The following is a 26674-nucleotide window of genomic DNA, read 5'->3' on the forward strand; positions in this document are numbered from 1 at the left end:
TTTCCTAGCACTTTGCCATTTATTTTATAAACATTTATGTACACTTTTTATTGGATATCATTCTTATCAGTAACACACTTAAATTCTAATCTTTGATGAACTTATTTCAGGGATGAACAAGTACTCGCCGTGTCACTTTTTGCCTTGTTCTGCTGGGCAACTGCTTCCTGCGCTTTACTTAAATTGCCCTTTGTATCTACGGCAACGCTTCGGATTTCATCTTCCACCGACTTGTTAACCATATTAGTGATGGCTTGCTTGATCTTCTGCGCTTCCTGGAACTTGGCTTTCTTCGGCTTTATTGGGGCATCTGCACATTGTAGCTTGAGGTTAGGTACAGAGTTGTTTACAAAAACAAACGATTATCTTACTTGATCGACGTGTAAAAGCAGCCCCTTTTTTCTTATTCTTCACATTTGCCGGGAGTTTGGCCTTAGTCTTCATTTTGCCTTGTGCCATTTTTTATTCTATTCTCTGTTCGAAAGGATACACGCACTAAAATTAACACTTGGTCATATAACTTCCTCGCTAGTGTGTTTTTGTTTAGACGTTTCGGAAATCTGTCAAGTTGCGGACGTGACCTCAGTAACGTCATGTGCTCTGCTACCAAATTTGAAGAACAAAAATAATGAACAAATAATTTGTAAATGTAAAATCGCAAAATCAGGTGGCAGAGCCTAAATGCTGATCGGCACACCAAACTTTTCCTGCCAGAACCGAACATACCGCAAAGTTTATCCTGTCGAAAAGCAGGAGGACTTGCAGATGAATTGTGGGCATTCTGACAAGCCATAATTCACTAGCTGGGCATATGTTCAGAATAGGAATTACTCAAGATGATACGTATCTCTCCTGTAATGAGGAAGCGGAATCCACGGAGCATTTCCTATGTGAATGCCCCGCCTATGGACGCATCAGGCATCAGATCTTTGGTGCTGATGTCCTCCAGTTGCGGCGGGTAGCATCACATCCACTAACGGAAATTCTGCGATACGTTAACGAATCCGGAATATTCTGTTAGACGGCGGAGGCGAGTACAATGGGCTAACACGGCCTGAGTGCTCAGAAGCTGTAGCTTCTCCCCCACCATACACACACACACACACACACACATACCTGATTGCAATAAGAGATGTAGTTAAAAATAAGATTGGGTTACAAAGTATTAAACTTAAGGTGTTGGGTTTCAACAATATTGCGTACATATCTCAATCAAATAATTGTTAATCTAAATTGAAAACTTTGGCAACTGTAGCTAATTTTTGGAAGTACAGCCTTAAGGATGTTGGCCTAGAATCAATAAACCTCAAGACATATTCATGATAATATTTTTATTACTCGGTAAATAACAATCAGTACTCAAATTTCACTCATTTCATTCACGTTGACTTCCACGCCTATCAGCTCTAATAACTTTATTACATGCTGCCTCTTCTCCCTAACTGGAAACATTTTCGCCACTACTTGCATACGATGAATCTAAATCCGTGTCTGTTTGATCCTCCTGCGATATTTCACCGTAGATTCTTGTTATATTATCAGCTACTGCCGACAAACGTCGAGCGATTGTTTTCAAATATTCAATTCTTCTTATCGAAAGCAGTAGGTATTCCTCGAATCTGTCGTTCAGTTCAAATTCACTTTGATTGAATATGTCCTGTTTAATTCGATCGTATTTCTCGACGATATTGGTCATATGGTAGATTGCATTGTTAATTTTGTAGTGGCAAATCGTTTCGTTTGGTGACCTTGATTGCTCGAGGGGTACGCAGTCCAATTTCAATAGAATTGAAGATATTTTTGCTACAATCTGACGAATCTTAACTGTTTGGTTTGCGATTGAATGCATAATGCGACCTATGGGAGTGGCAATATATGAAATATTAGAAGAAATGGAATAACATAACATTTTTTGTATAATTTGCCAATATTACACCATCTCAAGGGCATCCAAATGGGGTCATAAGAACATAGAGGACATGCAACTCCCTCATATTATTTACATAGCATGCTGGTCCCAATCCCCTCCCAAGAGGAGGGTTTGTGGCAATGTACTTTGTACTATCCCCAGTAAAATAAAATGCTGAGGTTAGGGAAAAAGATTAAATGGTGGCGGTTTGGTGAGAAGAAAGAAGAAACGATCTCACTCATACGATTGCCAACCATTACGAATGTGGAAGAATCATGGAACCAAATGAAAGACACGATCTGCAACCCTCGGGGTCACCAAGTCGGGTAAGCGGTACATCAACCGAGATACTTGCCTTTGGAATGATGATGTTGAAATGAAGGTCCGTGAAAAGAAACGCCTCTACCACAAATTCTCGACGATAAAACGCCTGCTAATTGGCAAATTTATAAGAATGTCAACCGGGAAGCAAAGAAAGCGGTCGCTGTCACCTGAGCGAACCATTTCAAAAATCTTTACGATAAACTGGACACTCGGGATGGCGAGAGAGATCTGTATCGACTTGCTAAAAGCCGTGATGAATGCACACGCGATATCGAACACTTTTGTTGTGTTAATGACAAGAACGGTACTTTGCTTACCAACCGTCGAGACGCAACGGATAGATGGCGAGAATACTTCGAGCAGATTTCAACTGAAGAATTTGCTCATCCTCCACTTCCACAATCATTGCCGACATTTGGAGCAGTTCCACCAGTCAGCGCAACTGAAGTCGAGGAGGCAATAAAACAAATGAAATCGGGGAAAGCAACAGGACCTGACGACATCGCATCTGAGCTCTGGAAAGCGAAGAGCTGGGACCCAACACTGTGGCTCAGTGAATTCTTTGACCGAGTTATTCAGGAAGGAAGAACACCATCTGACTGGCAAGAAAGTACCACTGTTCCAATATGGAAAAAGAATGGTAGCCCAGCAGAATGTTCAAATTACCGTCCGATCCGGTTACTTTCCCATACCATGAAGATTTTTGAACGCATTCTTGACAACCCTATTCGCGAAATCGTTGAAATAACCGTGAATCAAGCCAGATTTGTCAAGAACTGCGGAACTACTGGCGCAATACACGCTGCGCAGTTACTCATGGAGAAACACCGTGAGAAGCATCGCCCTCTTTACATTGCCTTTCTGGATCTAGAGAAAGCGTTTGATTGTGTGCCACACGAACTCATCTGGTATGCTTTACGACAACACTTAGTACCAGAAGAACTTGTGCACTGGGTTCAATTGCTCCTCCACGATCCGAAAAGTAAAGTTCGAAGTATGGCGGGTGTATCTAAACCGCTTCGTGTCTCTGTTGGTGTTCATCAAGGAAGCGCCCTCTCACCACTCCTCTTTGTTCTTGTTATAGACACCGTCACACGGGATATCCAACGTCCAGCGCCCTACACACTGCTTTATGCAGATGATGTTTTCCTAGCATCTGATAACAAAAATGATCTCGAGCAACTTGTTCAAAAATGGAATCATCGCCTCATGCAACACGGTCTCAGATTGAATTTAAATAAAACTGAATTTTTGACGACCGATCCCCATGAAACAGGCACAATCACTGTCAGCGGCAGTGATCTGCCCAGAGCGATTTAAATATCTCGGGTCAATGCTATCAGCTAATGAAGAACTGCTTTGCTTCACGAATTAGCGCAACCTGGATGAAGTGGCGTTCCACAACTGGTGTTCTTTACGATCGACGTATCAATGAACGTCTCAAACCTGAAATGTATGTTTCTGAGTGTTGGTCGACTATAAAAGACAATGAACGACGTCTTGCGGTAATGGATACGAAGATGTTACGTTAGACTAGTGACGTGACACGCTTTGATCACATCCGAAATGAGAATATCCGTGATTGATATGAGGTTGCCCCGATCGTGGAAGAATTGCGAGAGAGGCGTCTTCGATGGTATAGTCACGTAACTCGCGATAACGAGGATTCACTCGCCAAGATGGGTCTGAACAACGAAGATGATGGTAAGTGACAAAAAGGTCGGCCGAAACAACGGTGGCTTGATAAGCTGAATGGGGATTTGAAAGCCTCGGAATCCAGATCAGGCTTTTGATAAAATGGGGAAATCGATCACGACGAGCCGACCCTGTTTGTGAACGGGACAAAGGCTGAAGAAAAAGAGATCGACTTCCTTGACAAGCAAGACTGCACTTCTGACAGCTCCTTGGTGGACATAGTCGGCGCCCCGTTGACGACTGTGAAGGATGGAATCTACTCGCATTAGCGAGTAGTGCGCTATGCCGAGAAGGATTTGATCCTCCTATGATCCCTTCGGATCGCGGGAGCTTTTTGACCAGATGCGCATAGAATTACGTGATTTGCACTGTGCATTACCGTATTATCAAAGTCGAGGAAAGTAGGGTGATCCTGAGATGCTTCCTTTGGATTACTCAACTTTAGCTAGAGCTATTTTGGGGGCCTCAAAGAGATTTCTGCTTCTAGGGTTAAGGAAGCGCTAGAGCCTTGCTCTGGAGATCTGGGCCAGGGAGGGAAACAGAAGTCAGTTTCCCTTGTGCTTCCCAGAGCACTTCAGTTTTAAAAGTTAATCATTCTCGTTGAAGACTACGCAGGACTTTATGGGGTTTCAGAACTTTATGGATAAAAACTTGTATATGAGATAGGATGTTGTAATGTACTCAGTTATGAACAAGGGTTTAAAAAACTTTCTAGTAGCTCTGCTAGCTACGAGGACAGGGCTACCTCTGATAGTCGGAAAAGTGTCGAAAAATCACTGTGCATATTCCCCAAATTTTTAATTATAAAGCCTCGTTTTGTCAGTAAAGTCACAAAAATTAGCTCTTTGAGATCTTTTGACTTTCTGCCGTAGATAACATCTTTAACGAAATAGTATACATTTTGAGCCTCTTCAATTTCACTGCCAAATGTTCACAAATTGCTAGCGGTCACTCGAAAAAAACCTATCAACCGTTGGAAATTTTTCAGAAAAACAGAAAACTTACCCAACTCAGCGTGTATCTTTTCATGGTACAATATTCTACTATCTTCCGGCATTTTCTTCAAGATTTTAAATAATCCAATTCAACTAAAATATACTTAAATATGAGACTTTTTCCGAATTTTTCTTCCTACATGAACTGCCTTGGTTTGTTTGGTTTTAAATGATTTGAAGTACATTTTTGCCAACTTAGCTGCGAAAAAATCACAAAGTGGCTATACCTGACAGAAAAAAATTCAAAACATGCAGCGAAGATACTACACGTCATTTATTTATGAATTTATTCAATATAAGCGATGATTTACTTCACTTTAACAGAAATGTTGAAGATTAAACAGATTGGGGGATAGTCGATCAAATTATATTACTTTTCACAAGGTTCACAAGGCTTCGATTAATTGTCATTAGATTCTTACATGCATATCATTCTGATAAGAGTTCCGCGGCGAATTCAGTCTTTTGACAGGTCATGAGGATTCCAATTGAGAAAGTGTGAGACAGTGAAACGTGAACATTGCTCGGTTGGTTGGTGCTTGTGTTTTCGGCGGTCGAATTTATAGCAATTGTAAATTAAAATTAGTGTTCGAAGGGGTCAAATACACACATTTGAAATTCCGATAATCCCACTATGTTTTCCTAGGGTCAGATGTAATTGCAATTTAGGAGTTCATCTTTGAAAATGTTAAAAGTGTAGGACCCTCGGGGCAAATTATCGTGACCTGACTTTCTATTCATCTCAATTGATTAAATTAAGTATAGACGTTGCTATATCAAAATATAAAATGACTGAACAACCGGAAGGGAATGTAATTCGAGTTGGTTCGCGAAAAAGCGAGGTGAGTATCTGGCACTCAGTCGGCGCTTTCTTCATGATGTAACCATCGAGGGCTACCTCAGGAGTGAATGCACTCTCACATTGGGTCTTTCTGCAGAAATCCTCATAACATTAGTACTTGCCACAAACCAGTGACGTACTATTTGTTTGCTTGCAATTACAGCTGGCGCTCATCCAAACCAAGCATGTGATCGGACTTCTTCAAGAACTCCACCCCGAAAAGCGGTTCGAGATTCGTAAGTATTAATTTTTGTGCTGCGTGAGTAGCCATTCGCACGTCTATTTCTGAAGTAATGGTTTCCGGAGTCTAGATTAGCATGTGCCCCCCAACCCCCCCCTCTCTGGGAGTTTATCTCGTGCTAAATTTGTCGTAAATGTTTACGAGCACGCACGCAAGCCGGCAAAGATAGAAAGACTTATTGGCAAAATAGTGGGGAATTGCCTTCGTGAATTTGCATCGAGTTATGAACAGGCAATAAAAATGTCACAGAAATTCCGAATATTAAACGACCTTACTTTGTTATCGATTAGCTTTGAAGAAAAAATCGCTAAATCATGATGAGTGGCGAGAATAAATAGTGTTCGTTGGTGGCTCGCTTTAAGAGGGTGAAGCGCGGGTGGCTGCGGATGAGCGGGTCTCTGAATGCTACTGGTTGAGAGATAAAAGCCAGATTATCAAGTGGTGCATTGCTACGGGTTCTTTTGCGCTGCTCTATTTTGCTAAAGAGCCGGTAAGGTGGTATGAATGTTAATTGCCGCCAAAACATGAACGGGTGATTGTAAAAATGGAACATAATTAAGTCATAATGAAATCCCCAATTTATGCTTTAGAAGCTCACCCTCGTTATCAAGCAAACAATTGTTAAGATTCTGATCCCTGAGACAATAAACTATTAGGTCGAATAAAGTAATAAAACATAATTTATCTTGTTGTCTGTCAATTTGTAGGTTCTTCAATCTTTAGGTAGATGTAAACGATATTTGGGAGCTTAGTCGAGACTTAGTGTCTTTGACCTTCGCAAATAACTCGATATTTGTTACGATTTTCTTATATTTGTTTCTTACCTATGAGGTTTATATTCTGTCGCTGTAGCTGTTTACCTTCTTTACTTGGATCATAATATGTATATTTTTTGTTACGTCTCCTCCTCTCTTAAGTGCTTAGGCTCTTACCCTGTCTGGTTCACTACTGAAGTCCACAAAAACTTCGACAATGGCACACTGCGGGGAAGCAGCTCCTGTTTTCTAGAACCTATGCCGACTTAGTTCTTAAAACCTATGCTTAGTTATTTTTTTCAGATCTCTGGGTTCCTCGGTCAAATCCTTAATACGTAAGTCCAGAAAGGAACATTTGACCAGTGTTGGAGACTCACTAAAGTACAGAAACCCCAAAACTTTCTGGTCCCACAATCGCAACTTCCGCTGTCCTGCCTAGCTATCCGCACCATCTGTTAAATTTTCTGGCTGCTCACAGCTAAATACCCGCAGTTATCTTGTGATTTATTCTGTTGCTACTTTACCTCAATCTATGTTCCTCCTTCTTCTTCCTCATCCTCCCCATTTTCATCGTTGGAAGGTGGAAAGGTTTAAAACCTACTGCTGGCTCTTGCCATGCATTTATGTGAGACTTCTACTCACTAAAACCACGTCCTTCTTCTTCCATTCTCCCCATGGGATTGCTTTAAGTATTGCATCGCGGGGCTAGATCAGTTCTTAACTGCGGCGCATTATTGCTCGTTCCCTTTCTTGTTTTTTTCGCAGTTCTTCATGCCTTAGCCGTTGATGAATCATTGTCAGCTCAATTACCACTTGATTCCAAGCCTCTGTTGATTCCAACATAAACTCCACTATATTTCCAGGTGTTAAGCGCCTGTCTGCGATCGCCTCCAGCCTAGTTCGGTGTGCTGTAAACCTTGGACACTCAAATACAACATGTTCCGCATTCTCAGCCACGTTACCACATCTCGGGCAGCATGGTGACTCGTTGTGTCCAAATCGATATAGATAAGCCCGATAACCTCCATGTCCACTTAAAAACTGTGTTAGCTCGTAACTTCGTTCCCCGTGGCTCCTTTCAATCCATCTTCGAATGTGTGCAATGATACGGTAGGTCCAACGGCCAGTTTGTGCCTCGTTTCATCTTTCTTGCCATTTTGCGATGGATTCCCGCCGTGTTAGTTGCCGTCGAAGTACAATGGACTCCCCGATTGCATACATTTTGTCGTAGAGACGCCGACCTTCATCCGCCAAGATGTCTATGGGGATTGTCTCTGCCAGTACATATGCTGCTTCTTCTGATGTCGTTCGATAAGCACTGCATACCCGGAGGGCACTTAGTCGATACGCCATTCCTAGTTTTCCGCAGTTTGATTTGTTTTCCAGACCGGTTGCCCAAACTGGAGCTGCGTAGAGTAGCATGGAACTAACTACCCTTGAAATAAGACGACGTCGACTTTGTTTTGGTCCACCAATGTTCGGTAGTATCCTCGAGATCATTACAGCGATGGAAGATGCTTTAGTTGCAGCGCACTCAATGTTTTTTTTAAAGTTGAGTCTTTTGTCAATCATTACTCCCAAATATTTAAGCGACTCTTGGGAGTAAATTGTTTTTTCCCCAGCTTTAATTTTCACGGTCGTGTCTTTCCTTCTTTTGTTGATTAGCACTAATTCCGTTTTATGTTCAGCAAATGATAGACCGGACTTTTACAATCAGGAATTGATCTCCCATATCGTTTCATTTGCATAGATTTCGATTTCGTCTAAGCGTTTTGTCACTATTGTTACCCCGATATCGCCCGCAAAGCCAATAGTTGTCACGCCGTTAGGAAGGCGTAGCGTCAGCACTCCAGGAGGAAGGAAAATAATGCCACAAGCACAAATATGAACTAAAAATTGGTAACCTTGTCAAATTCAATGTGGCGTTTCTATTGATTCGTGAATAAAACGTATATGAATGGTTTGCAAGATCATGACTTAAAGAAAGCGATGTTCGACTTATGAAGTCGTTTTCGCCTAACACTTATGCTCGTGTGGACGATTCGGTATTGAACTGATAACTTCGACCGGCAAACGCACGAAAGCACTGCATAATAAAGTGGTTGGCTGGATCTGTAACTCGGGAAGCCCTCAAGACAGATGATTCTGATTGCACTTTCTTTTTCTTTAGTCTTTGTCCTATTCACAAGTAGGGTCGGCTTGTCGTGATCGGTTGCGATGAAGACTATCCAAAAATCTCCTCAATTTCTAGGATCTTTTCTCTCTTCTTTGTCTACATGATCCTTAAGGGGCTCAACATATAAAAATAGACAAGTTTCTCCACAACCCATGGTATCGAGATCATGAGGTAGGATGACACGTGGGGGCGACTAAAGCCTACAAAGAACCCACCCCATGTTAGCATAGATGCATCCAATCGCATGTCTAGGGGACACTTTAGTGTAGCTGTATGGGGGATGGGGGGGGGGGGGGGGGTATGTTTGCAAACTTGAAACCTCAATTTCGGCCATTCAAGAACATTTTGGAGATTTTAATTCAAATAACTTACTTGCGTATGTTTATTTTGTCAAAAGATTGTCACCTCTTAATTTTTTTTTATGAATGGTCTAGTTCCAGAATAAGTATCAATTGAATAAGGTCTGAATATTACAACCAAACATTTCCCTTACTTGCAACAGATCGTTAAAATGTTAAATGGAACGATTACAACCTGTCGCCATTTTCGGTCACGCTGCTCCCAGAGCAGAGGTGAAGCAGCGTCTGATTAAAATCAGTTGCCTCTGCTATGGATGGAACTGTCAGTCATTTTTTTTAATTTGGGTGTTTAACCCAGAAAGAGGGTTCAGTGGACCATAAGAGGAGAAATATTGGTCTGGTCCGTCATCAAGTCGATGCGGACCCTGGACACCCTCAATCCTCAGTCAGAGAAAGGAGGCATATCTGTTTTAATTATTTATTGATGCCGCCTTGCATAATGTGTTCTATCCCAGCGCCACGACAAAATCTGGGAAGTTTAGTTCAGTCTGTCTCAAGTCATATGAGTTTCTGTTATCATCAGTTTCTAGAAGAATGTAAACAATTTTAGAAACTGCAATAGGCTTTTATCACAATTGTAAATTGCATAACACTTGTATAATTTGTCATGGAAATTTGCTGATATGAATTGCTTCTCCCGGTAAATAAGTAGTCAGTGCTTTTTAGAGAAATGAGTCTCTGGGAAATCAATACAACAATTTCTGTGTTTTATGCTTTCATTCATTTCTAAGTCGATTAAGTGACGTTCCACAACTGGAGTTCTTTGTAATCGACGTATCAACGAACGTTTCAAATCTAAAATTTATCGCAATGTCGTCCGTCCAGTCGCTCTCTATGGTTCTGAGTGTTGGCCGACTTAAAAGACAATGAACGGCGTCTTGCGGTAATGGAGACGAAGATGCTACGTTGGACTAGTGGCGTCACACTTTTACATCACATCCGAAATGAGGATATCCGCGATCGTTATGGGGTTGCACCGATCGTGGAAAAGTTACGAGAGAGGCGTCTTCGATGGTATGGTCACGCAATTCGTGCAAACGAGAATTCACTTGCCAAGATTGGTTTGAGCATCGAAGTCGATGGTAAACGATCAAAAGGCAGACCTAAACAACGGTAGCTTGATACGCTAGATGGGGATTTGAAAGCCTCGAGATGCACCCAGATCAGACATTCGATAGAGCCAAATGACGAAGCCGATCACGACGAGCCGACCGCGCTTGTGAACGGGACAAAGGCTGAAGAAAAAGAAAGAGAAGAAGATTCATTTTTAAGTCTCAAAATTTGGAGGGCTACGATAAGTGATAACTTTCTCTGTGCTCACAAAGCTAATGATTTAAACAAGAGTTTCAAAGAGGCACACACAATATAAAAAGTTTGATTTGTAGTGTAACCGTGGTAAATTGAATTCTGTTACTGTGATTGTCAAAATGGCGGAATGAAGCGACTATGTACTGGCCCATTAAATTTTATGAAGTTCCAACAATTCTTGACGACACATAATAATAATAATTCGCAAGTGTAGACGAGTATCATAAAGCATTCATGTGGAACATAGACAAACGTGTCATTGTTGTCAAATCCTGCCAAAGTGCTTCAGATCCCTTCTCATTGATATGAGTATTAAGCGTATTTCCACTTTACGGTTAGACTTTGGTGAACGTCTTCTTATTTCTTCTTTATTTTGAATGAACATTCCAATCCCAGAACATCCATTTGAGGCTATTTATGAAAGAGGTACCTAATTCTACGCTGACTGGATTTTTTGTTCTTAGAATTGAAAAACTCATAACGTCTAAGGCTAAATTGCAGTGCAGTTGTCTGATAAATTCTGATGGTGGTCTGATGTCGCAAGGTCCGGAGTATATGCTGCGTTGATTGCAACGAATTTATTAATATTTTAATTAGTTTGTCTGAAAGAGGATAGTCTAGTGTTGTCTGGTTGTATAAGTACTCGTTTCTGATTGATCATTGCTGTGCATTTTCTGCGGACCTCGCTTGTGAACGGGACAAAGGTTAAAAAAAAGAAGTATTTCCTGCATAACTCTGTCATATAGCACCTTAAAAATTCCGCAAAACATACAGCAAACTCATTCTAGAGAAGCAATCTGGTTTAACATCGAGTCATGCTAGTTGTCCGGGATTTAGTTACCTCAATTCGGGATTTAGTTACCTCAATCCGGGATGCTCAAATAAATCGCCTTCTAACCATAATTCAAAGTTCGGAGGATAAAATTATCAGCTCCAGTTTCCGTGACAAGTTTTTCTATTCTGCCCCTTTCAATTTCAGTCACCAATCCCGAGTAGAATGACCACTCGTTTTTTCCCGCATCCACAAACCTTGTCGAACGATTTTCTGTTATTCTAATTCTGTACCCAATTAAAATGTATATGCATTCGGAAGCAGGTGACATCTTTCCCGTGAGAAAGAATTGGGAGAGCATCACGTATAGAGTCGACCTGAAAACGTTCAATTTGAATGAAGGACTTTTGAGGAGTTGCTTTTTTTTTTAAACTAAATGTCGTTATATAGAAGGGATCTCCAGTTTGTTGGAAATCCTCGGCTATTACATATGGTTTGAAGATTTCCCTTGACTTGGATCACTCGTGAATGTATTGAATGAATTTATTCAGTTGTCAGGAATTTGATCAAATTCATGTACAATGAATTACCAATGTTGATGATAGGGCAAACTTTTGATCATCTCCCTTTGAAGAAGGGAATAAATTGTTCCTGAACTGCTGGGCATGCGTTAATTCAATAAAAAGTTTTAACCAACAAAGAAATAAACCGATTTGAACAAGGTTTTGTTTTATACAGAACCTTAAAAAGGGGAATTTGTCCAATTGGTAATTGATATCATAATGAAATTAAACCTTGGACTCGACAATAAATATTAGGCGAAGACGGCTTTACGGTTATTTCTTCTTTGGTCTGGTCTGACATTAAGTGGATGCGGATTTAGGGCCCCTCAATCCTTAAACAAAATATTTTCAGCTCTGGCTTGAAATATGGGCGAATTTATATAGTAATAATAATCGTTGGCGCAGCAATCCATATTGGATCAGGGCCTTGAAGTGTGTTAGAGCACTTTATTCAAGACCGTAACGGTACACTACAGGATTACAGAACCTTGTAGAAGGCAATGTGGTCAGCATTGCGCTCGCCCGAGATTATTACCCTGATTTGACTCAGGTACTCATTCACAGCTGAGTCGACTGGTATCCGACATCCAGTCACGATAACAAATCCCTCTGCTACCAGTGAGATTTCAACCGCGACCTTCCGCTACGACAGCCTTGCGTCGTGTTGCGAGCGACACTCAGCTGTCTGGACACATGGGCGAATTTATGGTCACTATAATTCGCAGTCAGTGTTCTGCGAGTTATATAAACGAGCATTTAACATCTGCGTGCCGTTTGGGTCACGCTGCTCCCAGGGCAGAGGTGAAGCAGCATCTGACGACTTGCCTCTACCCTGTAAGAAACGGTAAAGCCATCTTCGCTTAATATTTGGTGAAGTTTGGGTGCTAAGTCCTAAACTAGGGGTCCGTGAACCAAAAAACGGAGTTGCTTCCCATTTTGTCCAGTTTGGCATTAAGTTGATGCGGACTTGAGACCCTTCAATCCTTAAACAAAATATTCTCGACAATAGGTTAATTTGCTCAAAAACACAATAGCAATTGAAACTAATGAGCCATTGCACTGGACAGACTTCTATAAGATTACAATCTTCCTTGTTTGTTTTGATACTCAAAGTTATTTCATTAACAGATACGATGTCAACAATTGGCGACAGAGTTCTAAATGTATCTCTGCCGAAAATTGGAGAAAAAAGTTTATTTACGCGAGACTTGGAAGATGCTCTAAGAAGAGGAGGCGTAGACTTTGTCGTCCATTCTCTGAAAGACTTGCCAACAGCTCTACCTCCCGGCATGGCCATTGGTGCAGTGTTGGAACGTGAAGATCCGCGTGATGCCCTTGTCCTTAATGAGAAATACGCAGGCAAAACATTAAGCACTTTGCCCAAAGGAAGTGTTATAGGTGAGTTAAAATAATGATATTGACCCCGATTATGTTGTGACGATTTATTTCAATTAATTTACAGGAACCTCATCCTTACGGAGAACAGCTCAGTTGCGTCGGAAATATCCCCATCTAGAAATCGTTGATATTCGTGGAAACTTGAATACTCGTTTAGCTAAATTAGACGCCGCTACATCGAAATTCGCTGGAATAATTCTCGCACAAGCTGGTCTTGTGCGAATGGGATGGCAGAAGCGCATCAGTCAAATTTTGGAACCGATAGATGTTCTCTATGCCGTAGGGCAAGGTGCTTTGGCGGTTGAATGCCGGTCTAATGATGCGAAAATTCTCTCGATGTTAAATGAGTTGGTGTGCATTGAAACGTCTTGCAAAATTTTAGCGGAGAGAAGCTTTTTGAAGACTTTGGGTGGAGGATGTAGCGCTCCCGTTGCGGTGACTACAAGTCTAGATGGTTCTCTTCGGAATAATAATAAATTGGATGTCGTTAATGTTAGACTTTCTGGCGCTGTATGGAGTTTAGATGGATCGATTGAAATTCAAGATGCAGCTGAATGTTGTTTAGCTGGTCGTAAACTTCTGGAGGTAGAGGGCAACAATACAACTGATGATAATGACAACGAAACACCTCGTAAGAAATTGAGATTGAGTGAAAGCGAAGCCGAGCCCGTGCATGATAAACAAGGCAGTCCGAAAGTAATTGACGAGGATGTAGTGCCTGACCGAGGCTCAGGCGATGCATCGCAGGTAGATGTTCAGTATTTAATTGATGTGCATGGGGAACTATTTAAACGATGCCCTTATTATGCGCTACATGAAAAAGACGCCAAGAATGGTAATTCCAGTCAAAAAATTGACGAATGTCCTCTGAAAATACCGATCGGGCAGGATTTCATGGGTAAATGTCCTTACGTGGGCGTAGATGATAAAGTACAATTCGCAGCTGAAGGCAAGTGCCCGGTTTCTGGGAAAACGGCTGAAGATTTATTAAACTGTAATAAAGGCCAAGATGAATCAGATCGATCGAATAGCACACAGGATGCCGCCATCCCTGCACAATGCCCGTTTTCAAAACAGAATACTCTGAAGCAGAAAGATTTGCTTGAGTTGAAACCAGACAGTTGCCCGTTCCTTAAGAATAAACCCGCCGTTAAAATGATCGATTGTGATCTGAACAAATCAACGGTTGTAGATAACGAAGAGGAAACAATAAAAATCGTAGATGACTCAGATTCCCTGTTTTGTGGAATGTTTAGACATGATTGCTACGGTTTGGAACTGTTCAAACGCTGTGAGGAACTAGGACGACGGTTAGCTAATAATCTAATCGAGAAAGGTGCCTTGGATGTGATGCAACGAGCCCAGAATGAAATTCACGGGAAGATTCAATAATGCAGTTGTTGCATTTTTGGTTGGTTTTGTATGAAGTGTATTTGATTGTTTATTTCGATATATTTAGTATGAAATCAGCCTCGAAATGCATATCCATTTCATAATATCATGATCGTTTCAATGGTGGTTGTTTTAGCTCTCCTCATTCTTAGAAAGTTTCTACGCATCGGAATGTATTCATTGCGATGTTGCGCTCAGGTGTCTTATTGTTAACCTTAAACGAATCACTTTATTTTTTATTGAGTAGTATTTAGAGTCGAAATAGATGAGACCACGGATTATCGCTGTTTTGAAGCAATAGTGTCAGTGGCAATGTTTGTCGATGTTGGACAAGTGAATATTTATGTAATGTTTTTATATGTAAGGAAGACATTTAAATATAAATCGTTGGTTCCTTAGGAAAGTGGTTGTTTTCAGTTATGAATTCACTAAGATGTGGATGACAAACTCGTTCCAGCTTGGATGCAGGTTAAATAGAAAGTTGAGAAGAAAAGGCGGCGGAATAATGGGTAAGAAATTCATACCAGGTCTTAGAATACGCTTTCGACCAGGTCATATTCTGGTGGACTGCGCGACAGAAGACACTGCAGAGTGGATTAGGACCATACTTCCTAAATTGCCAGGCTGGGAAAGAGTAGAACTGTCAACATGTGCTGGAGATGATATATCAAGAGCAAACATGGCGACAGTTTTTCTCCCAACAATAGAGACAGAAGATCTCATGGGCCTCCTAATCGTTCAGAATGAGGATCTCGATTCACAATTATGGAGAGTCTTCAGAAGCATGGTGGAGGGAAAGAGTAAACTCCTCCCTTACCCTGGCCAGCCCGGCCACCAGGGTAAGGGTCTTATTTGAAACTGAAGGTGCTCAAGGTATTCAGAGTTCGCATAGTAAAGACCAAGTTCCCCATTGGCCACGCAGCCCTCGGCGTATGCTGTTCCACCTTGGCTCGGGGTCCTTCGAAAACGGTTCCCAGCGGCCACCACGAGGAGGTCGCGTGAGGACTTGCAGAATTATGCAACTTTAACCTGAAGCATAATCAGATCAGGCCACCTAATGATAGGCAAAGCCTGTAGCTGAGAGATTAATCCCTATCCAAGGGGTAGTTAACGTTTCAACAGCAAGAAGATTCGAGATTTGCAGGGTAATAGCCTACAAATTTCTATTGGTTTTAGTCGCTTCATCTTAAGGGCAAATCACCAACTTAGCGAGTTAAAGATGCTTTGGATGGGTAGTAAATAAAATCGCTAAGGCTCCACCTTCTCCTTGAGGTTGTTGCACGATTTTTCAGACTGCAGTGTCTCGTTGCTCCTCCTTTTTCAAAAGCGCCTCGGATCGTTTTCGGTAGAGTTAAATCTTTTCGCAGCAATAATTGATACATAAACGTGAGTAGAAAAAGGAAACTATCTTGTTATGAAACTTATTGCACAATTTTTATTTGGCATAAAATACAATAACTTAAATGCTTTCATATGAACACGGAACTTTTACAGGTTTAGAGGTGAGCTTCTAGCTTAAATTCTAATCGATACAATTTCAACTTACTGACTATCTCTCGTTCATAATACACGATCCATTCCCATCCAAACCCCAGCAAAAGCAAATCACATCCGTCAGGATAAAGGCAAAGTACGGCTACAAAAATTGGTCCAATTCGTTTTTTCTTTCACTACATATTTGGCTGCTTATAAAAACTGAAAAGCGTTACGAAACAAAACTTTTGACTAGAAATCCACAAAACGGGAGCACTCTACAAACAATGATGTCATAAATATTACGGAGTAAAACTATGAGCAATTTTCCCGACATAACCGTTCCCACGTTAACACTTTCCATCGCTTACAGACTAATATGAATGGCACCAGTAAGTAGTAAATAATCAGAACGTTGAGTTATAAATATTTGATTGTGGAAAGATTCCGTGATTTTTGGAAAAATTCTGATAAAGCTAGGCTTACGTCTATTTGAGCTGTCGTTTCCCAGATTAGGATTTTATCGATTCGTCGACAAAGCGAGCCATCATCCGTATTCCGACTGGATTGTGAGGGCGAATTGTCCTTTGGGAATGGAAGTTCCGTGGTACCAAATGCGAGTGTCTACTAAGACTGCAGAAAGGGTTCAAATCAATAAAATGTATATTGACAGTGTTTCTAGCGAGTGAATGAAACAAAAAGGGCTATTTTCGCTTTTTAATTGTGTTATTTTCAGCAGATAGCCATATTTTGAATAAAAACACAACCAAGAGCTTCATTAGAGAACATTTACGTTATCTCCTCTGAGTAATAAGTTCTGTTCTTACTTACCAGCATCGCCTGGCTCCACATAGAACGAAAAGGAATGACAAACTTGATCGCACTCCGGAGTTGGAGCCAGCACCCAACTCTTATTCCCTTGCAATTGTGCTTGCCACATTAGCCGCGGAATGTAGTCTAACTATGGAGACAGACAAGGTCGTTTCAATGGCATCAAGTCTCCTTTGTTCGAAAAGGAAGTTACCAACTTACATGCATAATCGCACCCTGTTCGTACCCCAAAAACACATAGTCAGTGTTCGGCATCTCAGCGTCCTCCGGCAAGAAATGCGGTCGCGGGTATAATTTCCTCAATTCGCTCAGAATAACCGGGTGACAGTTACTCCACCCAACGTACCATGGCTGATTGCCATCTGCAAACTTCGCACGTTCCTCCGACATTTGGAATACATCGCGGAGCGTCATGAAATCTGAACGAAAATGAAGGAATTGGCAGTCCTCGTCCAGGGCGCCTGGCACACTTTCATACAACTCCTTAAGATATTCGTAATTCAGTTTTTTGGCTGCTGGCCAATGCGACACGGCGCCTTTGATGATGATGGGTTGGGAAGAATATGCGAACGGAGCGAATTGTTCGCGGGTTAAGTTATGAAGGACAAGTGGTCCACGAACGCCACTGCAATTGAAGTTTCATGTTTAGGGTTCAAACTGTTGCCTTGGGCCCTTCTACTTACCGACAAAATCGACAATCACTTATTGGACGAGTGGCCTCCCAGACCAGGTAATTATTCGGAACAAAGCAACGGACACCCAAGAGGAATTGGAAGACTTCGCAGAGGATGGGAGTGGCGACCATCACGAATAGAACCAGGCCGAAAGCGTAGAACATGTGGATCCGGTTAGGTCGCTCTGCTTCTAGAGACACTCTATATGCCTCGTAGAGATCTGCATTTGTAACTCGTCCCGTTCGCATTGTTGCATTGTGAAGAATATTCAATCGTTCCGCCAATTCGTCCGTCCAGCGATTTTCTTCTTGCGTTTCTTCATTCCGACCGGTGCCTTCTATCTGGTCGCCGTTTACCCCTGCTTCCTGTTGCACTTCTTGATCTTCGGCCATCAATTTGCTAGGACATCTACAATGTCAACTTTAGTCCTACACGCACGCAAAATTAACAATGCAAAGACTAGGGATAAGGAATTTCATAAATCGCAATAAAATCGTCACTTATGTTTACATCATCATCAAACGTCAAGTTGACGCTTATCAGCTGGACAACATTGGGACATGTTGGGACAAACTACTGCCCTCCAATAAGAAAGAATCAGTCGCCCAAATTAATAAATCTCGAACAGTGAGCTTTCAAGGATACCTTTATATAGAAATTATGCTTCGTTGCTTATCTACGTATATCCATTTCAGGATTTGTCAACTAATCCTATATTTGAACACCGCGTACAAATCAGGCAACCTCCAATTAGACACGTCAAAACTAACATCAAATCTGCATCTGTCATAATTCATCTGTCATTTTGATTCCTTCACGACACGGAAGTGTAAATTGACGATTCCTCGATAAAGTCTTGCATTTGTCGAGCAAATTCCCACTGCCGCACTATTGAAACCTATGCGTTTCCATCGCCCCAAGTCCACTTACTAAGATCGTGCCACATTACATTCATCGAAATGGGTAATTTTCCAATCCAACACTATGAAAATATTGAAAACATTTTCTAGGTTATCACCCGATATTTCTCTAAATTTCATGTTATCGTCGCATATTTCTTAATATGGTCTTTCATTTGTGACTTTAGGCGGACTGTTCAGTTACTTTCGCGGTCTTTTGGGATCGCGTGAAATGCGAATATTGATTCTGGGCTTGGACGGTGCCGGCAAGACAACAATCTTGTATCGACTGCAGGTCGGTGAAGTGGTGACAACAATTCCAACGATTGGCTTCAACGTCGAGCAAGTTACGTACAAAAACTTAAAATTTCAAGTATGGGATCTCGGCGGACAGACGAGTATCAGGTGAGTGGAATCCAGTGTTTCGCGAAAAGTGAATTTCGCTCGAAAAGAAATTTATGATGCCAAGTTCCCCGTGACACCACAGATAACTCCAGTACCCAGAAAATGAGTCATCCTGATATGTGCAGGGCGAATATTATCAAAGTTCGGCGGTGGTGATGAAGAAATATTGGAGTAATGCGGAAGAGTATTAATTTCTTATGGTTAGATGACGAGTGACCACGTATCGGCTTGTTTGAATGCTGTTCGGTTGAGAGGTGATGTGAACGGAATGCAATTCGGGTGGTTGGTTGCGCCTCACTTTCCGTAAGATATTTCCCGCGGGTGCTAAAGGGTATTTTATCAAATCTTGCCACCCTCATCCACACACTTTCTGGTGGTTTGGTTTGAATCCGTACAAAAACTACGCCTGTTTGCCTTCGCTAGTGGTAGGGAATGTGGTTGAGCAGGTTTTTTTTGGGGAGTGGGGTAGGTGAATGCGTTTACGCACAGAGTGTTGGACTCCCGCAACAGCACGCTGGTGGACTACCAACTAAACACCTCCCTGTCATCAGAGAACTAGCCTGGAATCGTTTGACACATTACTTCGGGCTAGCCCTCCCGCTCTCCCGGCTTTGGGAGCCTTCAAGTCAGGGAATTCCTTTCACCAACGGGAGGGGAGGGGAGGAAGGGAGTTGTTGTTAGTTCAGAGAACCCCTTACCGTCCGATTCCTCTGCCGGTCGAGTTCAATCTTCTTCGTAGTAAGAAGAGCCCGAACATAATGCGCAATACGATTCCAGCTGCCTGCGCTCTTCAGCATCTCTCTGACAATGTTGTCTGGAGAGAGCTCCCCTGTGTCTGCATAAAGCTGCTGGCGGAGGCCGTCCCACCTCTCGCAAGAGAAAAAGGTGTGTTCAGCGTCATCCGCCACTCTATTGCAGAACACACAATCAGGAGATCGCGCCTTCCCAATCCTGTGCAGGTAAGACTGAAAACCTCCATGCCCACTTAGAAGTTGGGTAAGGAAGTAATTAATCTCACCGTGCGTTCTGTTCAACCACGGGTCTAATTTGTCGATGAGCCGCGCAGTCCATCTGCCCCTTGGCTCATTTTGCCAAGAAAGTTGCCACTCGTTAGGGGTGCGTTGACGTTCTTCACGGGCAACCACTTCTCTTAAAATTTCGCTCTTACGGCGATAGATAGCTTTGCGCTCCTTGGCAAGGAGGGCAACGGGGATCACTCCCGTAATCACCATCACAGCCGGTTCGGAGACGGTGCGATAAGCAGATGCCACTCGCAAAGCTCCCGCCTCTGCACTTGAGCGAGGCGTTTACGATGCACCTCCTTGTCAAGGGCATCAGCCCATACCTCCGCACCATAGAGAAGGACGGACTGCGTTGCTCCCATGAGGAGACGTCTCCTAGTTGATATAGGGCCCCCGACATTCGCCATCAGCCGACTCAAGGCCGCGACTCCTGCTGCAGCCCTGTCCGCGGTTGCTTTGATTTGCTCGAAGAAGCTCATCTTCGAGTCGAGCATTAAACCAAGGTATTTAATCGCTGGTTTTGACTCTATAGTCAACTCGCCGATCGATATGGGACGCAAGGTTGGGATTCTCCTTCTGGTCAGGATGACTACTTCGGTTTTTTCCAGCGCAAGGTTGAAACCGTGAGCAGTCATCCATCCGCTTACCCGTCGCATCAATATGCCAAGTCTGCTTTGCGCCTGTTCAACAGTGCGTCCAGCAACAAGTGCCGCAACGTCGTCTTCATAACCGACCAGGCGCGACTCTTCAGGCATATCGAGTCTCAGCAGACTATCGTAGGAAGCGTTCCAGAGGTCCGGCCCTAGGATGGATCCCTGCGCTACTCCCGACGTGATTTCCATCCTCCTCTGGCCCTCTAGCGTCTCATAGAACAGGGAGCGGTCTTTCAGATAATCCCTCAATATCCGCAAGAGATAGCTTGGCACGTGAAAGGAGTTCTCTAGTGTGCCTAGCATATCTGTCCATCTTACGGAATTGAAGGCATTTCTGACATCAAGCGTTATGAGGAGCACTATCCGTCGAGATCGGCGGCTGTATGCCCCGGCTCGATTAAACGCATCTACGACCTCCATAACAGCATCCACTGTAGATTTCCCTGTTCTAAACCCGAACTGCCTTGCGGATAAGTCCCCGGCAGCACGGATCGCTTCAGCGAGTCTACCCCTGATGAGCTTCTCGAGCACTTTTCCGGCCGTGTCAAGCATACACAGCGGTCGGTATGCAGACGGGAGCTCCGGGTCTCCTTTACCCTTACTGATCAACGCGAGTCTGGCCACTTTCCAGCGACAAGGAAAAATGCCCTCCTTCAAGCACACGTTGAACGCTTCGAGCAGCAATTCTGGCCGTTGGCGGAATACCAGTTTGTAAACTTCCGCTGGGATGCCATCAGGACCTGGCGCCTTCCTGTTTTTCATAGTGAGAACCGCTTGTTGAGCAGGTTGAGCAGGTTGACCGTAGTTTAAATGCCGCTCTAATAGACGAATGGATCCCCTATGTTAAAGAGTTATTGTCTGTTGTTGTTGACTTTGTTTGTTCCGCGAGATCCCGGCAAGCTAGCAATGCAATGCTGTGTCACACCGATCCGGCTTATGGTGACTCCCGACAGAAACGGAATGGCAAACTGTTGCCTATGATGTCAACGTTTACGATAAGCTTATGATGTAATTCAGAGAAATGTTGATCTTAGAAGATGTGGAAAACGGAGATATTTTGGATCTCTTTATTTGCTATAAAGAAAAAATGGAAAAACACGCGAGGTATGCGGCGGTATGTGAAACTAAGATAGCACGCAAAAATTAGTGTAAGAAGAATAGCGAAAAAGAAAAGGAAGAGGGAAAACCATAAGCAGAAGAGGGAACAGCAAAACTAGAGTCTGCTTCCAACCTCTTTTATAAAACTGGCCAGGTTTATCCAGAGGGAGCTTGACGGGAATGTTAGGGAAGCCACGAGAAAAAAATATACTTTTATCTAAGGAAATGAATTTGAAAGCCTCGTTCCATTCAGAACGAATGATATTCCGTGTTAGTTTCCAGACGTCAGAAAAAGCAGCTCGTTTGGCAGTATCATCCCCCATTTCATTGTAAGAGTTTCCGCTATGCCCAGGAATCCAGAATGTGAGCACTTTTTCCAGACGAGCTTTCCTTATTTCATCGTGGGCTTGAGCAGCCAGGTAACTGACTGAAGGGATACCGTGATGATAAGGATTTTCTTTGGCTTAGCCATACCTGACAACTTGGACAATGGCTACTTGCTCAGCCGAGAGAACAGAGGTTTTGGTTGTCTTCAGCATAGAACAGAGTTGTTGCACTTTAGGGAAAATCGCATTTTCGGCGTTTACGGCGTCGACCAAGTTATCAGTAGCCAGGAACGGAAAGCCAAGGGCTTCTCATTTTTAGGCTTCGATTTCACCACGTGTGGCAAGATCGGCTCTCGAGAAGGAGTCGTCATCGCAATAGGAGTTTAATGTTGAGAAGTGCTTGAAAAACACGCGCGTTACGTTTACACATGAGTTTGTCCAGACTTGGGTATGAAGTACTCCACTGACACGCGGGTGTAACCAAACACAATGTGTTCTGAAAATTCGAATCCGTGAAAAGCTAGTATAATCGTAATTCACGGAATGAATTTTTGAGGGTTATCAGGGTTTCTTCTGTTATAAGCCCCTGGCAATTTTAACCTCTGAGACACCATCCATTAAGATCCCCTCTTCAATAAATGGACTATGGGCACTCTTTTCATGATGCAGTTTTTAATGCTTCTACTTTCTAATAATTCACCGTTGGCTTTAATTACGGCTAACAACCGACGAGGCATCGCTTCCACCAGGGTTCGAAGGTAATGTATGGGAAGATTATTCCATTTTTCGAGGATTCGCGTTCTTATCTCTGCTTTATTTGGGACAGGTGGGCGCTGAAGAATATTGCAATTGGTCCCATACGTTTTCAATGGGATTGAGATCCGGTGAAGCATGGTCAATACTTTAGGATAGTTGTAAAGGAGCCATGCCCGGGTTGCATACGTTTTATGTTTCGGATCGTTATCCTGGTAAAATTGGAACGAATCTAAGATGTCTAGTTTCTCAGCATTCTGGCGCAGAATACACTGAACCTTTCGAAGGATAACTCGCTTGTCTTGCGACGGCAGTTTTTCAGGTCGACCAGAGCGCGCTTTCCTGTCAATCATATTTTCGTTTTTATAAGCCCGGATTATTTTATAAACAGTGCATGGTCTCATATGCAATAATTCAATTATTTAACCGAATTGGTTGTGAACAACGTCACGGATACAGCAGGAAAAGATGAACATAGTATTTTGCTTCAAAGGTGTAGTTCTTGTCCTTTAGGACTGCTCCTTGATGTCCGTTGCACTACCAACCTATCTCGGCGTCAGGCTGGAATACTCAACAACACTCGCCGTTTGATTGAAGTATCCTGAAAAAGTTCTCCACAAACCGTGTAACGTCATTCAACAATATTTTTCTTTGAGGATTGAGTGCCCCTGGGTCCCCCTTCTATTTAATCGTAGATCGCCAGTCCAGGCACTAGGAGGAAGAAGTAAGTTGCCCGTTAAATTTAACGCGGTCGGCCATCAAATGGATGGGAGACTCGGAACTACTTAATCTTCAAATAAAAAAAAAATAGAACTAGACTCAGGTGTGCTAAGGTTTTTTTAATTGACAAATTCGAAGCTGTCAGCAATTATCGTAACTCCTTGCTCTGTGTGTGTTTACATTTTTATGGCAACATGTAATGCCTCGGGAAATAAGCATTGACCAGGGTGATCATCTGGTGTTTTCGTCTCATTGCGTCCTTTGAACACTTGTACAAAATCGCGTGTGTTTCTGAAAATACTTAGATCTTGGGAATTCTGCGTGGTCGAACACTTACTATCAACCGACATCTCTGCATTCGCCAACGGTCGCAGCCGGAATAGCACACGGCATAGGATCGTGATAAAAACAACGACTACAAAAAAAACATTTGGAAGACTTGGCATATCCGAGTTCAGTTGCTTAGAATCCCACCCATGGCAATCTAAAGGGGAGGGGGCTCTTCCAATATTACACCTGCTTGGAACTTTGTATATCTGAAAAATTAAATAAAATCAATAGGGAGACTGGATGGTCTAAATGACAAGCATATTTTCACCAGACAGGGAACCTGTACAAACCCGCAATGATTTCCCTTCTGAGCGACCGTCGCCGCCTCTCAGCCAATTCAGATCGTGTAATAGACGCAGGGCCGCAGAAGGAAAATCCGAGACCGAATTGACAATTATGCGGAAAAACGAGGCCTGGTGTGAAAATTATATGTGTCTGAGATGATTATGCAGGCTACGCTTTTAGTAGAAATGTCGACTCTGGGTCGGGTGGAAATTCCGCCTTTCCACCTCCCTCTCGTCGGGCTTGGATGCACGTCTTACACTCGTGGAGACTAAAATTTATTTAAGAGAAGCCGAAGGATATCTCATTGTAGATAAAACTCGCGCATTTGCCAATTTGTATATTTTTTGAATTCTTCGAAACATTTAACGGAAATGTATAGAAATCTATAGATATTGCCCAGAAATATTATCTATTACGAAGGGGAATAAAATACCTCACTTATTGTGAAAATTTTCGTGCGACAGACGACATTGTTTGAATTTTACTGAGACGTTCACTCAGAAAAGTTTGTAGAAATTGAACTCCATAGAAGATTCATATGTGTGCATATATTTCACTTTAAATCTGCTACATTTTCAAGGAGTTTCAATACAGGCGAAAATCAAAATCTAGTTGCACGTCCTTAAACCTTAATTACAGTTTCCAGGCGCTCTGACATCGATTCATAAAGCATGTCGAGGAGATAGTCCCCAAACATTTTCAATCGAGTCAGAGCCGCTTGCAGTCGAAGATAAAGATTCTCCTCCCCACCCTTAACTCGTTAATACTTTCAGATTGGGTGCAATTTGCAGAGGCCGAATCTTCTTGAAAAATGATAATATTGACTTTTTCATTCAACGCTTCAATGGTGGGAGCCAAATCATCTTACAGAATTCCCTTATATTTGGACACGGTAGCATGACCGTCCAACATCAGTATTTTCCCACTTCCGCGTCATGTTATGCATCCACAGACCATGACATACCGAGAATATTTTACGGTTCATACCGTGCACTCCTAAATATACTCCTATTCCTTTCTCCGGCGAACTTCCTCTGCACCATTTGGTCCAATCAAATTTGGACGCAAAAAAATAAATCTCCAAACATCAACGCTCCAGTTTCGCCTCTCTTTGGTCGGGTCGCCTTTTCTTCGTGACTTCTATCAAAAAAGGATTTTGGTCGGTTTGCGGGCACGGAGTCGAAGCTCATTCAGGCAACACTGCATCGTTCGAGAGAGATTTAACCTCGACCTTCCGTACGACGGCCTTGTGCTCTAAGTACTCAGCTAGCTGGACACTAACATAATATATTTATGCTTTTTAGATGTCTTCACAAATCAGCTGTAATATTTCTTCCATTTCCAGACCTTATTGGCGATGTTACTACAGTAATACAGACGCCATTATTTATGTGGTTGACTCAGCCGACCGAGATCGAATAGGAATATCAAAAGATGAACTTCTTTACATGTTAAGGGTAAGTACAGAATAATGCGACTCCACTGTTAATTGCCAGTCAAAATGCTAACATAATAAACAAATAACAGGAAGAAGAATTGGCTGGCGCAATTCTAGTCGTATTGGCCAATAAGCAAGACATGGAAGGCTGTATGTCTGTGGCAGAGGTACACCAAGCGCTCGGATTAGATGCGTTAAAAAATCGAACGTTCCAAATATTCAAAACATCAGCGACTAAGGGGGAGGGGCTTGATCAAGCCATGGATTGGTTGTCTAATGCCTTACAATCAAGGAAATAGCCTCTAATTACATTTAAATAATTTTTAACTATAATTAAAGAAAAGTATATAACACACACAATTATAAGGAAGGAAAATATAATTTTTAAAGAAAACTATTATAAATTATTTTCTAAAACAAGATAAAAGCAAAAGGTGAAACGGAATAGAGTGGAAAATGGTAGGAGTCGAAAATGGATGCTTTTGTATACGCTTGCCATGCAATCCCAAACCATACTCCATACTTCTACGCGAATTTCTCCTTTCAATGACTTTTCGAACAATATCGGAAGACAAAATACTGCAAGCTGTGTACATTCTTTAATTTCTGGAAGTCTCTTCGCTATAAAAAAAGACTAAATAACTTCCTGACGATAATCAAATTATAAACAAAAACGAGAAAGTTCAATAATTGTATTTATATTTAATTCTTTTGTGTATTTGTTCATTTTTTTTTTGTTTCTTTCTTCTGTAAGTGGTACGAATTTATGTAGATTTTGAAATCATTTAATGAAAGCAGCTGACGCGGCAATGAAAGAACGATGGAAACAATGTATGCATTCACTTAATTAAAAAATTCTTTTAATATTTAAGAAGATGATTGATGGTAAAAAGAATCTTTCAAGAACCAAATAAAGATATTTCTACTGAATCCTATATTTTTTTCGGAAACGTGCATGATATTGGTAATGCTGATGGCACATTAGAACCCAATTGCCTAAAAATACTGACATTTACTTACCTTGAAAGGTTTCGAGTAT

General features: G+C 42.1%; 5 protein-coding genes across 5 annotated transcripts; 2 read left to right on the top strand and 3 right to left on the bottom strand.

The window, feature by feature from the left end:
• Positions 1-570, bottom strand: LOC119648855. Its single transcript, XM_038050732.1, has 2 exons — positions 372-570; positions 1-310 (listed from the first exon to the last, which is right to left on the bottom strand). The coding sequence occupies exons 1-2, from the start codon at positions 457-459 to the stop codon at positions 102-104; spliced, it is 297 nt and encodes a 98-aa protein (XP_037906660.1). The 5' UTR covers positions 460-570; the 3' UTR covers positions 1-101.
• Positions 571-1314: 744 nt separating this feature from the next.
• LOC119648884 lies at positions 1315-5127 on the bottom strand. The gene is made up of 2 exons (XM_038050780.1): positions 4934-5127; positions 1315-1857 (listed from the first exon to the last, which is right to left on the bottom strand). Exons 1-2 carry the CDS (start codon positions 4983-4985, stop codon positions 1439-1441), a joined length of 471 nt encoding a protein of 156 aa, XP_037906708.1. The 5' UTR covers positions 4986-5127; the 3' UTR covers positions 1315-1438.
• A 140-nt stretch (positions 5128-5267) lies between these two features.
• Positions 5268-14834, top strand: LOC119648883. Its single transcript, XM_038050779.1, has 4 exons — positions 5268-5765; positions 5928-6000; positions 13067-13336; positions 13401-14834. Exons 1-4 carry the CDS (start codon positions 5712-5714, stop codon positions 14726-14728), a joined length of 1725 nt encoding a protein of 574 aa, XP_037906707.1. The 5' UTR covers positions 5268-5711; the 3' UTR covers positions 14729-14834.
• A 1312-nt stretch (positions 14835-16146) lies between these two features.
• Positions 16147-18239, bottom strand: LOC119647925. The gene is made up of 4 exons (XM_038049256.1): positions 17716-18239; positions 17234-17657; positions 17033-17162; positions 16147-16834 (listed from the first exon to the last, which is right to left on the bottom strand). The coding sequence occupies exons 1-4, from the start codon at positions 18096-18098 to the stop codon at positions 16749-16751; spliced, it is 1023 nt and encodes a 340-aa protein (XP_037905184.1). The 5' UTR covers positions 18099-18239; the 3' UTR covers positions 16147-16748.
• A 252-nt stretch (positions 18240-18491) lies between these two features.
• LOC119647926 (ADP-ribosylation factor-like protein 1) lies at positions 18492-26565 on the top strand. The gene is made up of 4 exons (XM_038049258.1): positions 18492-18669; positions 18794-19010; positions 25543-25654; positions 25725-26565. The coding sequence occupies exons 1-4, from the start codon at positions 18666-18668 to the stop codon at positions 25932-25934; spliced, it is 543 nt and encodes a 180-aa protein (XP_037905186.1). The 5' UTR covers positions 18492-18665; the 3' UTR covers positions 25935-26565.
• The last annotated feature ends 109 nt before the right edge of the window (positions 26566-26674 follow it).

Source organism: Hermetia illucens, chromosome 2, assembly GCF_905115235.1.
Source record: "Hermetia illucens chromosome 2, iHerIll2.2.curated.20191125, whole genome shotgun sequence".
Taxonomy (NCBI): Eukaryota; Metazoa; Arthropoda; class Insecta; order Diptera; family Stratiomyidae; genus Hermetia; species Hermetia illucens.

Coding starts and splice junctions, on each gene's coding strand:
- LOC119647925 (XM_038049256.1), bottom strand. CDS start 18,098: ATGGCCGAAGATCAAGAAGTGCAACAGGAAGCAGGGGTAAACGGCGAC. Junction 17,658..17,715: donor AGTGATTGTCGATTTTGTCG/GTAAGTAGAAGG, acceptor CTTCAATTGCAG/TGGCGTTCGTGGACCACTTG. Junction 17,163..17,233: donor AACAGGGTGCGATTATGCAT/GTAAGTTGGTAA, acceptor CTGTCTCCATAG/TTAGACTACATTCCGCGGCT.
- LOC119648884 (XM_038050780.1), bottom strand. CDS start 4,985: ATGCCGGAAGATAGTAGAATATTGTACCATGAAAAGATACACGCTGAG. Junction 1,858..4,933: donor AAAGATACACGCTGAGTTGG/GTAAGTTTTCTG, acceptor CCACTCCCATAG/GTCGCATTATGCATTCAATC.
- LOC119648855 (XM_038050732.1), bottom strand. CDS start 459: ATGGCACAAGGCAAAATGAAGACTAAGGCCAAACTCCCGGCAAATGTG. Junction 311..371: donor TGCTTTTACACGTCGATCAA/GTAAGATAATCG, acceptor TACAATGTGCAG/ATGCCCCAATAAAGCCGAAG.
- LOC119648883 (XM_038050779.1), top strand. CDS start 5,712: ATGACTGAACAACCGGAAGGGAATGTAATTCGAGTTGGTTCGCGAAAA. Junction 5,766..5,927: donor TTGGTTCGCGAAAAAGCGAG/GTGAGTATCTGG, acceptor TTGCAATTACAG/CTGGCGCTCATCCAAACCAA. Junction 13,337..13,400: donor GCCCAAAGGAAGTGTTATAG/GTGAGTTAAAAT, acceptor ATTAATTTACAG/GAACCTCATCCTTACGGAGA.
- LOC119647926 (XM_038049258.1), top strand. Junction 19,011..25,542: donor GGCGGACAGACGAGTATCAG/GTGAGTGGAATC, acceptor TTCCATTTCCAG/ACCTTATTGGCGATGTTACT. Junction 25,655..25,724: donor AACTTCTTTACATGTTAAGG/GTAAGTACAGAA, acceptor AACAAATAACAG/GAAGAAGAATTGGCTGGCGC.